The sequence below is a fragment of the Besnoitia besnoiti genome, chromosome VI, assembly GCF_002563875.1.
Source record: "Besnoitia besnoiti strain Bb-Ger1 chromosome VI, whole genome shotgun sequence".
Taxonomy (NCBI): domain Eukaryota; phylum Apicomplexa; class Conoidasida; order Eucoccidiorida; family Sarcocystidae; genus Besnoitia; species Besnoitia besnoiti.
In genome coordinates this window covers 3,795,370-3,811,040 of record NC_042361.1, presented here as the reverse complement: position 1 = coordinate 3,811,040, position 15,671 = coordinate 3,795,370, and the positions used below count along the sequence as shown (strand labels likewise).

The 15,671-nt window shown below is 52.4% G+C and overlaps 3 protein-coding genes across 3 annotated transcripts; 1 reads left to right on the top strand and 2 right to left on the bottom strand.

Moving 5' to 3' along the window:
* Positions 1-961: 961 nt before the first annotated feature.
* Positions 962-3,225, top strand: BESB_069400 (putative ubiquitin conjugating enzyme E2; the record flags this gene model as incomplete). The annotated part of the gene is made up of 5 exons (XM_029365333.1): positions 962-1,100; positions 1,492-1,713; positions 2,062-2,151; positions 2,434-2,522; positions 2,863-3,225. The coding sequence occupies 5 exons, from the start codon at positions 962-964 to the stop codon at positions 3,223-3,225; spliced, it is 903 nt and encodes a 300-aa protein (XP_029218916.1).
* A 1,462-nt stretch (positions 3,226-4,687) lies between these two features.
* BESB_069390 (tetratricopeptide repeat-containing protein) lies at positions 4,688-8,781 on the bottom strand (the record flags this gene model as incomplete). The annotated part of the gene is made up of 7 exons (XM_029365332.1): positions 4,688-4,781; positions 5,329-5,468; positions 5,714-5,836; positions 6,374-6,538; positions 6,902-7,009; positions 7,198-7,533; positions 8,239-8,781. The coding sequence occupies 7 exons, from the start codon at positions 8,779-8,781 to the stop codon at positions 4,688-4,690; spliced, it is 1,509 nt and encodes a 502-aa protein (XP_029218915.1).
* Positions 8,782-10,088: 1,307 nt separating this feature from the next.
* Positions 10,089-15,458, bottom strand: BESB_069380 (peptidase family M3 protein; the record flags this gene model as incomplete). The annotated part of the gene is made up of 11 exons (XM_029365331.1): positions 10,089-10,141; positions 10,376-10,674; positions 10,817-10,893; positions 11,589-11,809; positions 12,295-12,598; positions 12,938-13,087; positions 13,424-13,520; positions 13,945-14,295; positions 14,721-15,024; positions 15,118-15,151; positions 15,372-15,458. The coding sequence occupies 11 exons, from the start codon at positions 15,456-15,458 to the stop codon at positions 10,089-10,091; spliced, it is 1,977 nt and encodes a 658-aa protein (XP_029218914.1).
* Positions 15,459-15,671: the final 213 nt, after the last annotated feature.

The following is a 15,671-nucleotide window of genomic DNA, read 5'->3' as shown; positions in this document are numbered from 1 at the left end:
GGCATTGAAAAGCTGTGCGAAGCCTTCGCGGTTACGGAGCGCTGCGGAACGGAGCGCTAAAACAAGTCTATCCTTGATTCCCACGTAACATGAACTTAAAATGTAATAAACGTGTCATCCGCAAGCGAGGAAGCTCGCGAGTACCGCCGTTCAAACGTCTTTGACGCGAAGAAGTAATCACAACGAACCCGTTCACCGATCACCCATTGAGCGGTCCAACTCATGCCGTATCAATGACTACTCGTGTCTCGTCCGCCTGCATGCCACAATTTGCGTCCGCTGTGGCACAGCCGCGACTGTGATTGTAGACACACCCCACCGTATCATTGTGAAATGCGCCGTCGGGAGACGACGACGACACCTAGTGGTCATTTTTGGTGTTGAGTCTTACAGGGTAAAGCGTGGACCGATTACCGCACGTCTGCCGTGGATCTGCACAGGAGACGCATGTGAAAAAACGCGACCAGCGGCGTCGCGTCTAGAGGAGGCCCGATGACTCGGGAATCACGCCCTTCTTTGCTGGACTGCGCGCATGGTCGCATGCCAGATATTGCAAGCTCGTCGGTTTCGACTGCTTTCCACTAGAGAGTAGATAATAAGTATTTCGTTATGCCAACCCGTCACTAATATTGAGTCTCGGAGAACGTTCGACGCCTTTGTTTGTGCCTCCTGTTCGGCCATACCTTGTTTTTCGTCCAGCCCTGCGAAAAGATGTCGAGCCATGCGGTAAGCCAGTCAGGACGACGAGTGTAAAAAGAGGCGTTTGGCCAGTTTGTCGATAGCATGCCGCGTGGACCTGTCTGGATTTTGCGCACCGCTGTGTTTTTCAGACGTTATTCCTCCAAATAGCTAACGCCAGCCCCACTGTGCAACATGGTCGAAGCTGAATGCTTCGTGGTTATTGGCGAGTGGTTTTTACCGCACGATCAGCGGTGGTAGAAGGTGTGCATTTTGTTCGAAAATGTCCCGTCTCGCTCGCATAGTCTACAAGGCTTTAGCCTTAGTGTGCGGCAACGCCATATCACTTCATGATTTAGCAGGAGCAGGCGCGGAAAGGTTGAGCGCTTCCGCGTGCATCACGCGTTGCCATGGCACCCGTGGTAGGCGGCACGGTGGTCGCCGTGGAACGTTATTGTACTGTTTGTGTACGTACGTATTTGTCACCCGAGAGTGAACGTATTTGCATTCCGTGGAAAGAGTTGCTTCTATCGAGGAATCGCATCCACCCTCTTCGGCTGACATAGTTTGTGACCGTTAGTATGATCAACGGCCCTCGAGGACGAGTTCTTCAAACCCTTCCGTATACAACATAGGATGAGGGTAGACAGGCGAAGAGCGAAGACACTGCCCCGGAGACCTGGTGCTGGGAGTGCGCTATACCCATCAGTCGGAACTTCCTCCGTTTTTACGGTTGCCCGCGGCTCCTCTCTGCCGTACCTCTCAACTGTTGTCACTGTCGCGTTCGCATGTGGCCTGTTTTCGCAATTACAGTACGGAATGTCACCATCCAGGTGCTTGTCGGCGCGACTGCCGCTACCACACGCCACTGCGTTGTGTCTACCAACGTTATTTTGCAGAGGAAGCGGCTGATCCGCGATTTCCGGAAGTTGCAGACGGATCCTCCTCATGGCGTCAATGGCGCACCGGTTGGCAACGACATAATGAAGTGGAATGCGGTGATATTCGGGCCGGAAGATACTCCATGGGAAGGAGGTGAACTATTTCGTCTTTCCTGTAGCGAGACAGAGTACACCAGATACATGCTGGGGGGGGGGGGGGCGGGGGGGGGGGGGGGTGCTGGGCTAGAACGCTTGCCGCTTCTTCATTGCGAAGAGTTATCTTTCGTCAGCCTCGTTCAGCACTCTGTGTCGTTATTAGACGACACCCGTTTCATTTTTCCTACTTCATCTCGTCTGGGTTGCACGTACAGCATGACTTCTTGGGGAGTTGACAGTTTCTTTTGTAAAAAGCTACCTCCCCGAATTTGTCATGGCCTTTTTCTGTCTTCTCGTGTTATCCTTGTGTCTGTCTTTGGACCCCCGCAACTTGCTGCTGGTACAGGTACTTTTCAGCTGGAAATGATCTTTAGTAACGAGTATCCAAACCGCCCTCCGCTAGTGAGATTCTTGTCCAAGCTCTTCCATCCTAATGGTAAGGAGGTCGCCCTGAGGCACTGGGATTTCACTGGAGGCCGTTCGGATTGGTTCCGAACGGAACCAGTCCGAAGAACAGGTAGCTGCCGCGATACCCGTTCTTCCTCGTTGCTCCTAGGGGACTTGTTGCTTGGGGGGGCGGCCAGTGTGCGGATTCAGCCGAGTGTCTATTTTGCTTGCCTAACACCCGAAAACTATTTTGCAGGTAGGATGAAATGTGCACCCTCGCTTCGCTCCACTCGACTGTAGGCTGCGTGCTGGTCTGTGTGTGTGCCTTCAGTATATAACGATGGCAATATCTGTCTAGATATTCTCCAGACGCAGTGGAGTCCAATCTACGACATTTCAGCCATTCTCACGTCAATCCAGGTATGTATCAGATCGCACTGGCAGGGTCCATGTAACGCACAGGCGTTACAGTCGCTTCACTTCTTAGGCAAAAAACTGCAGATACGTACCGCGCATGGTAGATGCCTGCCAATTTTAGCTGTGATGTCACCTCGCGTACGTGTTTCGTGAATTAGAGTACCCTTTCACATGCCTCAGAAGCTAAATGCGTTATCTTGTAGCAAGTTGTGAAAATGGCAGCCCCAGCGACGCTCTGTCAGCAAGCCAACAGACCCGTGATATATTGCTGTCCCCAAATAATGGTGAGAGCGACTCTTTAATTCTTTCTAGTGTCAGTTTTCGCCTTGGGTGCGTGCTGCAGTCACTGCTGAGCGATCCGAACCCAAGCAGTCCGGCTAACCAGGAAGCCGCGCGGCTCTACGCAGAAAACCGGCGCGAATACAATCGACGAGTCCAGCAGTGTGTGAATGAATCCTGGGCTGCGGTCCCTAGTGAGGCGACCAGTGAGACGAAACAACCCTCCATCTCCGCTGCGGCCACCGCAAGTACTACCTCGTCAGTGCCAGACGAGACAACAGCCACACAGGGTGGAAGTGCGGTGACACGTGTGGAGCGCGCCGGCGGCGTTTCCGGTGAGCAAGGTAGTGAGCCTCTGTCAGTTTCAGAAGGCTCTAGCGCAGATGCCCCGCAGTCGCCGCCCCCGCGCGTCGACACCATGGAATGACACTTTTTTTCGCCTCTAAAAATGTCACATTCGGCAGTGGATTGCAGATCAGCGGCAAGCCGGTGTGCCGAAGGGAACTGAGACGTGCAGTATATTTTCTTTCTTCTTTTACTTTGTGTTGGTGAGTCGCATAGGTGATCGGGATGTTTAAATTGGTGCCTTCTACATTTCTGAGCTGACCCGTGAACGCCCGCATTCATTCAGGGGAAGTGCAAGTGTCCCGTCCACTATCTCTCGTTCTTTCCTTGTCGAACTGCTTGCATGCATGTCGCCACACAAGAATCGCATCTGTTATTTACTATATGCAAGAGTTCGGGGGAACCCTCAGTCCGGCAGGCAATAATGGGATGTGGGTGGTGCTTTTCATCCCCATCCATGACTGACGATCTGAACAGCCAACGCCATATCCCATGTTGGGTGGTCGAGAATAACCAAAAAGCTCTTTGATATTATTTGGCCGACCCTATGCCGTCGTCAGACGGGCGCGTTACATCGTTCCCACTTTTGGAGCAACTTCCAGTAGCGAATCATAGGTACACGTTTTTCTGAAGCCAAGTTTTAGCTTAGTTACGGTTAATATCCCCGTGACGAGCATAGAGGTGGAGCTCCCTTGCGATCATCTATGACACGCTCATGGCTTTGCGTGCATGCTCATGGCTTCGCGTCCTTCGGATTTCTGCCAGTCGGTCAAAGCCAAATCGAGCGGCACACGCGGCGGCGCTGCGAGCGAGCTGTGGACGGCTTGTGAGGGTTTACGGCCGAGGGGTAATAGCGACTGACTTCACCAGTGAAGCAAGGTGGCACAATGTTTAACTGAGTCAATTCGCCTGCGGATAGCTGATGGTGTCAAGGCTCTTCAGGCAGATGGAGAGTGCTGGGCTTCTTGGGACACCCGGGAGAGGCCTGCAAAACCGTCCTTGCTGTGTTCGCCACCGCTGGCTATCACTAGCGCAACCGACTGAGCGACCCCAGTCGATGATGCTGTTACGGAGCAGGCAGACAACTTTGGGATATCTGGGCCTGCTGCGGATTTAGACCATGTGTTGGGGCATCGGGTATGTACATACCCTAGTGCACACGACTAGTGTACTACTTTCGTTGCCCTTTGTCCTTCAAATCAATGGCTCTTTGCCATGTGTGCCAGCCAAGCATCTGGGGAAGGGGTGCTGCTGAATCGATTCTAAGGCATCCCTTGCGCTGTTGTGGTTGAACGTTTATGCCAGTCACCGCGTTTCCGCCACTGATGTCGATCGCCGCTTCTTAATGGTCATTTACTTCGTGATGTTGCATAACTTGCTACACGCGCTCGGGTCGAAGCACCCTTAAAAGGGAAGCAACTCCCCTCGAACGAGCAACGATTGCCCGCCATGGAAATATTGACTCTCGTAGTTGGCGGGGGGACGGAAGAACGAATGGCAAGCTGGTACTCAGAGGCTGGTCGAACAACATTGTCCTTCCGCCCTCAGCCATTGATCTCGACGACCGTTGGTGGGCCCTCCGGCCTTCCTGGGTCCTGATTTCTCCTGGATATGGCTATTGCTTCTTTCAGCTCGGCTCTGTACCGCACAGCAAAAGCAGGCACAGGTATTCGACCAGGGATTTTCTGCACAAATCATGCCCCACCCCACTACCTCGCCTCCCCGCGCCCCCCTGCACTTCTGTAGGCCAGCGCTGAAAAAAGAATTAGATATGCTTTTGCACTGCTGTGGGGTCGACTCCGAGACCATACTAATCCTGCACGATTGGTGGCACATATCTACTTTCGATGTGCAGGATTTCGTTCTTTAACGTCGGAAATTGTGCACGCATGTGAGTACAGCTACTGGGACATGCTTTTCCACCCTGATTGGTTCTTTATGACCCATCTCGAAACCAATAGGTTTGGATGCATCCTTGCAGTTCAAGATTACCCGCAAGAGGTCTGGACCTCTGCTTACTGTGGACAGACGCGCCTTCCCCACTCAAAGGAAACAACATCATCTGGCATTGTTGCTTTGAGGGACTGAGATAATTCTGCACGGCACCTATGAACTCTCCTTCCCGAATATCCTGTCGCACGTATCGTCTGTATCTGGTTTCAGTGCTCTGGTGCCTGATGCTTACATTAATTCCTCGTCCTTCGTCGTTTGCCGCTTGCACGCTTCATACAACTGTTTTGTGTACTCGTCAAATTGCTCCCTCTCCTTGTAGACGCGGGCTTTCGCCGCGTACCCTTTACTCCACAGGGGGTCTAACTCCGTCGCCTGAGTAAAGGAGTCACGTACACCAATGAAGAGCTTACTAAGAAATCCTGAACATGACATCTTAAAAGAAATCTTGGGCAGTGCAGCTCTGGAATTGCAGTCTGCATTGCACTTGTCCCTCTGCTTCTGCGAAACAAGTCGGTCGCTCCTTGCTGAAACTCCTGTCACCCATCTTCGCGCTCCCGCAAAGAGTTGGTTCCTTCAAAAGAATGAATTCCCTCTGCATGAAGGTCAAACGGGCTTACTAGTTCCGCATCTCTCTCGGCTGACTCCAGATCTCCCATGCTTAGGTACATCATACTCCTCGAGGCATACAGCGTCGCCCGTGCCTGCTTCAACGTTGGATTATCTGGCATCAGCTCGAGAGCCTGTAGACGGGCGTGCAATTACAAGCAAATAATTGGGCACTCTGGTCCAAGGTCTGTTACAGTATCGTAGCTTCGGTATCAATACATGCGGAAGGCGTCACGTGTTGTTGTCAAAGTCTCACATTTCGCATATCCTACGGGGCACAAGCGAACGACGTGCCCCAATTCGCTGGAGCGGAGACACAACGCCTACGAAGAAATAGCGGCCTCCTTGTACCTGATTCCAGCTGCGGGGCGTACTCTACTGATATGAACAACCATACGCTTGCCTTTCATAATTCTTAGCTATGGGCATACGAATAAGGGATCACCAAGATACCTTCACTGCGGCAGCATGAATATTATGTGCCTTTGCTCGCCACTTCGTTGCCAGTTTGATCCTTCGGCCCTCCTGAGCTGGATATTAAGGTTTATCTCACACTAACGCGTGAACGAGGAGTTGGTGTCAGTCGAGTCTGTGCCCCGGGGTCGTAGTAATCCCCATGTAGAGGGCTTCTGGAACATCACCACAGATCCCCTTGCTGCACACCTGTGTACCTGTGTATACTTCGCGGCAGCCAGAGCAAAATCCCCCGCTCCGCTGAAAGCATCGCCATCCGCCTTTGCCTTCATCGCATCATCCACCTGCTGCTGCCCCTCTCTCGCTGTCATTTTTCTAGCTGTATCCTGCATCTCACGCCGCTTCTGGCGTGCTTCCTGCAGCTGAGCACCAACACGTTGCCGGGGAGCGGTGACTGTTCCGCCTGCGAGCGACTCAGACCTGGTGGTCTGTCCAGTCACCACCTCTCTGTGGTCCGCCATCGACACGCACTTATGCGGAGAGTTGACAACATGAAATAAACAGCAGGGGAGTCGCCTCCGTCTAGAGTTAACTCTTACCACTCCTACCCCCTCGCAGCTCTCAGTATGACCCCAATGCCATTCTATAACAAAAACGTCATGCTTCAGACTGCATCGCTGGCCGGATGACCTGCGTTTGAAGGGGCTTCAATCCTGTCTGACGTCTCGGATTCCAAGCTACTTCTCGGCATCGGTCATGTCCCTCGATGTAGTCGAGACACTCACCGCCTCGAAAGCGGAGCCAGCCCCCAGCAACAGGCACGTCTTATCTTTCAGAAGGTCTGCGATCGCCCAGTTCTCATTCTGCATCGCCAAGTCGAAAGCGGTGACACCCTCCAGGAGAGAGAAGGGGTTCGTATCCATCCCCCCTTTGGACACTCGTCTGGCGCCGGTTTCATTCCCTTCAGCAAACATTGATTTCTTACACGTACGCATTGATACTTTCGCAACTGATACACCGCAGCTCTTCTACATCTCTCGTGTAGGAAACGTCTGGTCGCCAGCAACAAGTTGGCGCCTACCTGCGTTACTACGTCAGGGTCTGCCCCAGCCTCGAGCAATGCCTCGGTGGCTCTGTAGGAACCACTCTCAGCAGCGCACTGGAGCGCTGTCCAGTTGTTTTGGTCTCTGATATTTGGATCCGCTTTATGAACCAGCAGCAGCTCTGCGATGGCATCTTGACGCATGTTGCAAGCGAACACCAATGCTGGTGGAAAGGTCGGCGGCTTGGTGCTTGCATCATTGAACGGGTAGTTGGGATTCGCCCCTCTCATTAGGAGCTCTTCTGTCGCGCCATAGTGGTTGTTCATAACGGCATACTGTAGTGGACTTCCAGAGATTTCTGAAAAGCAGTTCACCTGCGCAAACACGCGGCACATTGACGACACTCGCACTCCGGTGTTGTGCTCCTCCCTCTTCGCCAGCCTCAGCACACAGAAACAGACTGTGCACTAGAGTAGGGTCCTGTTGCTGGTCCGCGTCGTGGCCATGTTACGAGCGACCAACGATGGTTTCTTAACATCGTTTCAGATATGCGCTGCTGCTAATCGGAGAGACCCAACGGATTTAGCCCTAGATCGGGCCCGACATCCACATGTGAAACGTCGTCGGCGTCGACTTTTCCGATTGAAAATGATTCAAGTACGACTAACCTAACAGCTTAGACAGTGTGTCTGCCACTGGAAAGTACCAGGTGTACTGAGTATTTCAATCAACGGCGTGGCCGATGTATCACCATGAGAAGCTGTGGGAGAGGCACCCAAAAGCACACACTTTATGATCCGCACAGTACGGACAGATGCAGCGGGCAAAACCGCGCCACTACATTCCTGTTCGAATTACGTGCCTGCAGATAAAAGGTCCCTCGAACGCAGTGAGGCCTGCAACACCTCTGCTTGGCGTACACAAAACTACGCCGGAAAGTTCAGTGGTGGTGGCCTCCTAGCTCTAATGTACACCATCTAACGGCATCAGATTCTTCACCATAAGACACCCGCAGTTACCCACTGGCCGGAGACCAGACCGGTGCTCTATGCTTGAGGAGCATGAGTTTTTTCAATTACCTCAGCGCCTGCATCCAGAAGAGCCTTCACGCATGCTTCATCACCACTTTCGGCAGCCAAATGGAGAGCCGTGATTCCGGTCTGACTCCTCGCATCAACGTCAGCGTCGAAGTGAAGCAATATATTGACTATAACTACATCTCCTGCCCGGCAGGATTTCATCAGGGCCGTTTCCCCTGTACTGTCCTCGTAGTTGACAATGACTGGACAGGCTTTTAGAATCCACTCTGCGTTAACAGGCCGCCTACCAAGGCAGGCGTAATGAAGGGCCGTTCTCCCGATGTCATCTTTGAAATTGCATAGAAGAGAAACGTCACTGGCGGGATTGCTCCCACCCTCCTTCAACAGCTCGCCCCCCCTGGTCCTTGCAACAACATTTCGGAGTCCGTCCCTGATCTCCTGGGGTCCTTTGCAAAATGCAGCTTCAAGCATGCTAACGAGAGCCTCTCTCTCAGATTCCCGATCAACCGGAATGTGTGACAGGGTCTCGTCGCGTCGTGATGGCTTCTCGTATCTGCGGGGACGTGGTACAGCTGTTGCCATATCGCTAACCCCGCAATGCAGAACAGAATCCCCACCGACGTGCTGTCCCTCCCCCGCTTCAGATTCATAGAAAAATCAGTTTTTGCCAGCTGACCGATCTACATCCATTCCTTACATCAGGCACTCCTCTCATTTACATATTCAAACCAAATGTACTGCCCGTGAGACCTGATACCGTCACCTCTGTTCAATGAGCGATACCGGTAGTCCTCTCGTGTGCAGATGCTGGGTACGCCCAGTGAAGGAGGCCGTTCCGGCCACACACACTGCGTCTCGAAAACATCATCCAGCGAGGAACACGATGCCAACCCGGTGGGTCACCACTTCGTTTCCGCCGCTGACGAGCATACATACACTTCGCGTGACGATGTGATATGAAACCGGCGAACGGCCTGCCGTACGTTTCTCCTGTGTGCATGCGAGCGTGTTAACCTACCCTGGCAACTGCCTCTGGAACCGCACACAACTCCCAGCCCAAACCAGGTGGGATCGAAAGCGGACGGGCCAAGTCTCGTCCACCACACACTGCGTGTAAACAAGGTCGCAATGGAGGTGGTATGGATGTCGACACGACGTCGGTTCAACGCATTCTTATCGCAAAACCATCTTTGATACAAGTGTGATTGAGTGCGCGATTTGGACGAGGCTTCTGAACCCCTTGTAGATTGAAACACGAGGTGGGTGCACTGTTCCAAGGTGTACCTTGAGCGTGGTTACTACTGGACTACTGAGCAGCCGAATGGTTTGAAGGCACTGAAACTGTGCAGAATGGCAAGCTCTCACGAATTTCTCGACATAGGCGTCGCCTTAATGGTGCGAGCATCTGTAACGGCCCAACCGCCTAGACAGCTAGGGGATGATAGCTGTGCGCTTCTATGAATGATACACATGTCCGAACGGTAGTAAACGAGAAGCTACAACCGGATTTTCAGCTCGCGGGCCTATCCCTTCCAATCACAGCCAGACGCTTAGCAGGTTGCTCCGGACGAAGCAACCACTTGCCGGCAAGGCAGAACGGGTGGACTGTCGCTGGCAGAAGTAGACGCAGCCGTTTCTTATCTGGCGATTGATCTCATGTATCGGAGGCGCACAGATGGAGGGTTTCAGTAGTGAGGCTTGCACGTGGGTAGCGCATGTCATGGCGTGGTGGTACTTCGGCATTCGCAGAGTTGTCAGTGCTACGACCGCAACCTGAAGCCGGCCATTTACACATACGTACGTAACGCGCGTGCGAGTCTCCCCTGACCCGTTCTGTTCTCCTTGGCTTCTTTGGTGGGGCGTGATGAGTGAAAATCAGACGCTACAGACTAATTATAACCTAGTGAGGCCGAAAGGCTTTCTGCCTTTTCGATTGCAGAGCCTGCGGGAACAAGCAAAGGGAACGATAGCCAAAGGAATGAAGATGTGTAGTAGATTGAAAGAAGGCCAGCATCTTCCAAAACTGCTAAGGTAATCATGCATCACACGTTAACACCTCGACGTTGCAAACGCAGGAGGGGAAGTGAGGGTTGTTAGAACACCAAACCAATCTAACGGAGGAAAAAAGGACGGGTCTCTGGGGGCGGGCTGCTTCGTGCTGAGTGGAGCTTCGTACCAAGCCTCATTTCGAGGGCTTCTTTCCAAAAAGATGGCGTCGTAGGATCCAGGCCAAACGGACGGAGAGCTGCGTCGAGGTTGGCTGTGTCGCCAGCCTCAAGGAAAGCAATGATTTTTTTTTCGAAGTCGCGAGGGTTGCTTTGCGCCCTGGCGACGAGCAGCGACCCCACCAGCAAATCCGCTAAGGCGTAGGAGTAGACATAAAACGGAGCTTTGGTAAAGTGATGAACACTGGACCAGTCTTTCTCAATGCCCACGTAGTCGTCGAAGATGTCTCCTTCATCGCCGAAGAATTCTCTGCATACATTTCAGCCGGCATTGTCATCTATAGTTCGTGGCGTGTGGCGTGGGCGAGCAGCCAACAGAATAATACACTCAACTGGCGCATTGAGAAGTAGTCTAGTGCTTTGCCGGAGCGGAGCATCGACCATGACCGTACTTGGTGCTTTGAAGCCAGTAACGGTCAAAGTCCTCATCCGCCACCAGTCCGGAGAACCGTGCCTCGTGCACAAGCTCCTGGAAGCAGAAAAAAACTCCTTCACTTGCCCATACCACGGATTGGCCGCCCGGCCGCCGGTCGACAACGATCACCATATAAGAATTTTTGCCCGTTCTGCCACACCAGCGAGCCGCTAGTGATATGCAGGCAGACGACGTGTCCCAGCGTGTATTCAGAAATTCGGATGCAGGACGGCATCCCCAGGGTCTTCCACGAACACTGGGGCCTGCGGATCGAAATCCATTGTGGGACGCGCTTCCTGATCCTCGGGGGAGAAACGCATGCCGTGCGTCGTAAGCGTATGTGTGGTGCTAGACATGTCTGGAAATATCTATACCCCAAGAATAGCTTTCATTCGTCTCTGGTCTCTGTAGTAACGGAACTACCATTAGATGGAGTGGGCCCTTTCCCCTCGTGCGGACGGATCTTGTCCCTGGCCAGAGAAGCTGCACCTGCTAACATGACCGCCTACCAGAACGTGGCAGTAGCCCAACTCTCCGGCATATATATCATAATCGTCTGCTGGTAGGCGGGCCGCCGCTTATGGTAAAATAAAGTCGTTAACAATTTCGTTCCGACTGCAGCATGCGCCGCTGAATAGAAGAGGACTGTGGGAGGCGAAAACGTTGTCCTTGTAGAAGCTTGCCCTGTTGGTTGAGTCTCATAACTACAGTTTAGGAAAAATAACGTACAAGAGTGGCAGAGAACTCACCTCGAACCTATCGAAGGAGATTTGTCTTATTATTGTGCCGACAAGACTGTCCACATGCTCGAGAAGCATCTGTAGGGTTTCGTGAGGGGATTTCGTTTTCTCCAGCAGATGGTAGAACACGATTGTTTCTCCCATTATACTTGCAGTTTCGGCCAAAGGAAGAGAAGGGTGATATTGGAGGTTACCGTGTGGGTACGCAAGCATGAAGTGTATGGCGTGCCCTGCAGCACGCACCATCGCAGGCAACGGCACCACGGAATGATGTCAGATACGGCGGATATATGAACTTAGTTTGATATCAGTGCCGGATTATCGTAAAACAGCAAGGCAGGAAGGAACCGGAAATGCCTGGATCCTTGGGTAGTGCAGAGAAGCATGGTGGCAAACTCCGTAAAATATTTTGAAACATGATTTCACGTAGAGAAATGCCTATATCTCTGAGGCTCTGAGAAACACGAAAAATAGGGAACTCACGGCTGTTCCATAATCAAGGACAAAGGCACCTAAATCCTGGCCAAGAAGGTAAACAAAGTGATGAATCTCTCCCAGCAACCGGTCAGCTGTTGGACTTGAGGTTTTCGTTGAGTCAGGCCGTAGCGCTATAGCAAAAAACGCGTCAGAACAGCAAAGAGGGCACCCCACGAGGCCTGCTTTCAGGAGAAAGGAGTGCGAAAGTGGTTGCAAGTAGGATTGATATTGGGCTCACCTGCTTCGTGTGCCAATGTCTGGGCGTTCGCCTTGACGCCGGTGTGACTCAAAAGGATGAATGGGCCTGTGCTCGGGGTGCCGCCACTGCAGAAAGCACCAGTCTGCTTTCCATCTTCGGGTGCTGCATCAATGCGCTTCTCATCCAGCAGCTTCTCAAAGAGCCGAACGAACACTGGGGAGAAACTTGCATAGCCTTCTTTGACAATAGCGACGGCGCTGCACCACGGCAGATATGCGTCTGCATCCGTCATCGAATCATTGTTGAACATCACTGGAGCGAGGCGATCCACGAACGAAAACGTCTGTACAGCGGGGTGCACGAACAGAAGCAGCACAGGACTCAATGAGGACTTTCCGACCCAGGAAAGCCCAGAATCCATGAAACGCCTACAGCAAAGTCGGCTCGATGCCGCTTGTTGCCACAGTTTTCAGGTTGGTATCGGTACTGTAGGAATTTCAGAGCGAAACAACAAGAGAGGGAGAGAAAAACCCTGAATGGGAAAACGTTACGAAGCATCACCATGAGATAAACCACGGTGTGGCAGTGTTCAGATACTGCTGCTGTGCTCTTGGAAAAATAGTTTTAGTTTATACTGATATCGTCCATAAGACAAACACAAAGCAAGGGCCATCGAACTGACCCGAATCTGGTCCGTTTTGATCAGAAGCCGCTTCTTCAAGAGCATCGCTCTCCTCGCAAGCTCGACGCCGTCCGTCTTTACTGCAGCTATTAGAGCGTCCACAATGTCGTCGGAGACCCTATTCAACTCATTTCGCCGGGAACGAGGTGACTGATGAGTATACACGCACGCAGTCGATCGCCCCCTAAACCCCTTCGTGGCTTTCAATGCGTTCATGTTCAGAAAAGATATGTAAAATCGGACGTTTTATATTAACACGGAAGACAGGAACGCCCCTGATACGTGGATTATCAGAAAATGGACATTCGCATTCCAAAGTGGAGAAGATATGTTCGCGAGCAAAAGAACTAGGGCAAAGACGGCGGCGGCGGGATTCGTCTACGCACGCAGAGCTGCTCCTGAGTGTCCTCGGCCGACGCGCTCATGCAGCTTCGCATTCATCCTCCCCAATTTCTGCTCATCAGCATCTCCAAACAAAGCCCATACCCGGTAGCCTCTCTCGCGAGTCTCGACGCACCAACTGCCGACTACCATGTTCAGAGCCAGGGCAGCGAATTTATCGATGCGGTTCTCCACCAGCCCGCTGCAAATGGCCATTGGAGAGAGTCAAGGCTTTGAGTGACGCTCTCAGCTCGGATCTGCTGCGCTGATGTGCTCGCCGTACCACTAGTGGCTGCCTGCGCAATGCTAAGAATTTAAGTCAACTTGGCGGTCGAAAAGCTACACAAGCGTCGCCTCGACGCGAGGCCTCCCCATGTGCTTGTCCGCTACACAACAAATGGCCTCCCCTCATGAAACTTCTAGTACCCAATTACCAGCGGCCGCCTGTCATCGTGCCGAGCACCGCCATATAAAATGTACCTCATTGTCAAGCATGAAAAATCAAGAAAAGGCCTGGAGGGTGACATGTGAGTGGTAACTCGATTAATGACTTTGAGGCGCTGTATGGTGGGAATGGGGGGCTGACAGAATGCTAGTAGCCCCCACTGCTGCGTACGCGAACTCACTCTTTGATAGCTTGTTGCGCGCGTCGTCGTGTGTCCTGGTCTTCGCTGCGCAGCAGTGCTTTTATTCGTGCGAAGGAAAGAGCTTCTGAGTCGCCATTGACACGGAAAGTGGCTGAGCTGAGCTGCTTCCGGTAGGCTTTCACGGCAATGCTTGGGGAAGTCCACGGCGCACGGATGTTGAGCGCCTTCTCAATCGGCTCGCCCAGCATGAACTTCCCCCGTACGCGGAGTTTGTCAACAAACGATCGATAACGGCGGAGTCGCTCATATATGTCTACCAGGTGCTGTAACGCCTCGGGTGTCATGTGTGCAATTTCGTGAGGAAGGAAAGTTAAGTAATCTGCACGCAGTCTGCGATCCAAACAGCAACAGATTAGGGACTTGATATGGACGGTCACGCTTAACCACATGCACGGTCGGGGCACCACACACCCTAACTCGCGCCGCGCTTAGGCTGCTCGTCTCGAAGCGGTGACCGCGAGTGGAAGCTATAGTATCAAGATGTGTATTCTGTTCCACTTTTTCCTTGCGTGCCCTATATGGTATGAAAACCTTTGAACCACGCAGAGTGCCCGCAAAATATTCATTATCGAGCCACAGTTTGACATCAGGGTTGCCGATATGACCCCAGAAGTTTGTTTCCGCTCCTCCTTCCGCGTGTATGTACGTTAGGTAGAGAGAGGAGAAAAAGCTAGAAATATTTACAAGCGTATCTGCGAGACTCCCTGCAAGCCTTTGAAGTATGGCGAGTGCAGACCGTCCCTGAGAGCGCTTACCTGCTCACTCTGGTGTCGACATTGCTTCTTTCGCGTCTCAGTTGGTCATCAGTTACATTTTGGCTGGTCTTAAGGCTCCAGTACAAGACAACCTTGTCGAGCTCCTCGTCGATTTGCTCATATTCTTCAAGCGCTTCCCCAAGAGATTCGTTCAAGGATCCCTTATATTGTTTGGCGAACGAAGCTGCCCTATTCTCTAGTGCGTCCAGGATTGTATCGTCAATTGTGTTCCCCTCTCCTGGCCGCAAGGTGGAGAAATGATCGTCGAGATTCCACCGAGGTATATTCTCGGTACAGATGTTGCCTGAGCGGAGAGTTTTGCATAATCACACTTACAATGCCTCTTGTTGTCGTCTGGGGTCCTGAAGCATTGATAAATATGCATATCAGCACTTACTCGAGCGAAACGGAGAGGGTGCATCTGTCGCAGGCTGAAGGACGCAAGAGAGCAGACACCCTCCGTGAGTTGAAGCGGAGGGCAGTGCAAGCGGCAGGTCACTGTGAACTCTTGAGTTCATCCCTTCAAGAGTCTCGCCTCGCGTCGGCAGCCGCTTAAGCTAGCGCGCGTTTTCTAGGGATAGCCTCCAAGCTCTAGTACCTTCGCTGCTCGGCGACGCTCCCTAACAAGGGAACCGTCATTTTGTTACGTACCTGCAAATCACTTTTGGCAATACCTTTTGGAACGGCCAGTGCTCCGCCGTACAGCAGCGGCAGTAACAGTCCCAAACGAGTTTTCATGGTTACTGTGTGGTACTGAGGAGTGAGAGAATGGGAAAGGGGGGTGCGGCTATGATATCAAATTGGTTCGTTCCCAGAGCCGCGGTCCTACGCCACTTTAGACCTTCTTCGGCAATGCCAGATATGCAATAAAGATGGATCGTGTTGAAATATTGGATGCAGACAAATGTATGCTTATATGTGCCAGAAGGCGTGACCGTTGTGTGCAATCGC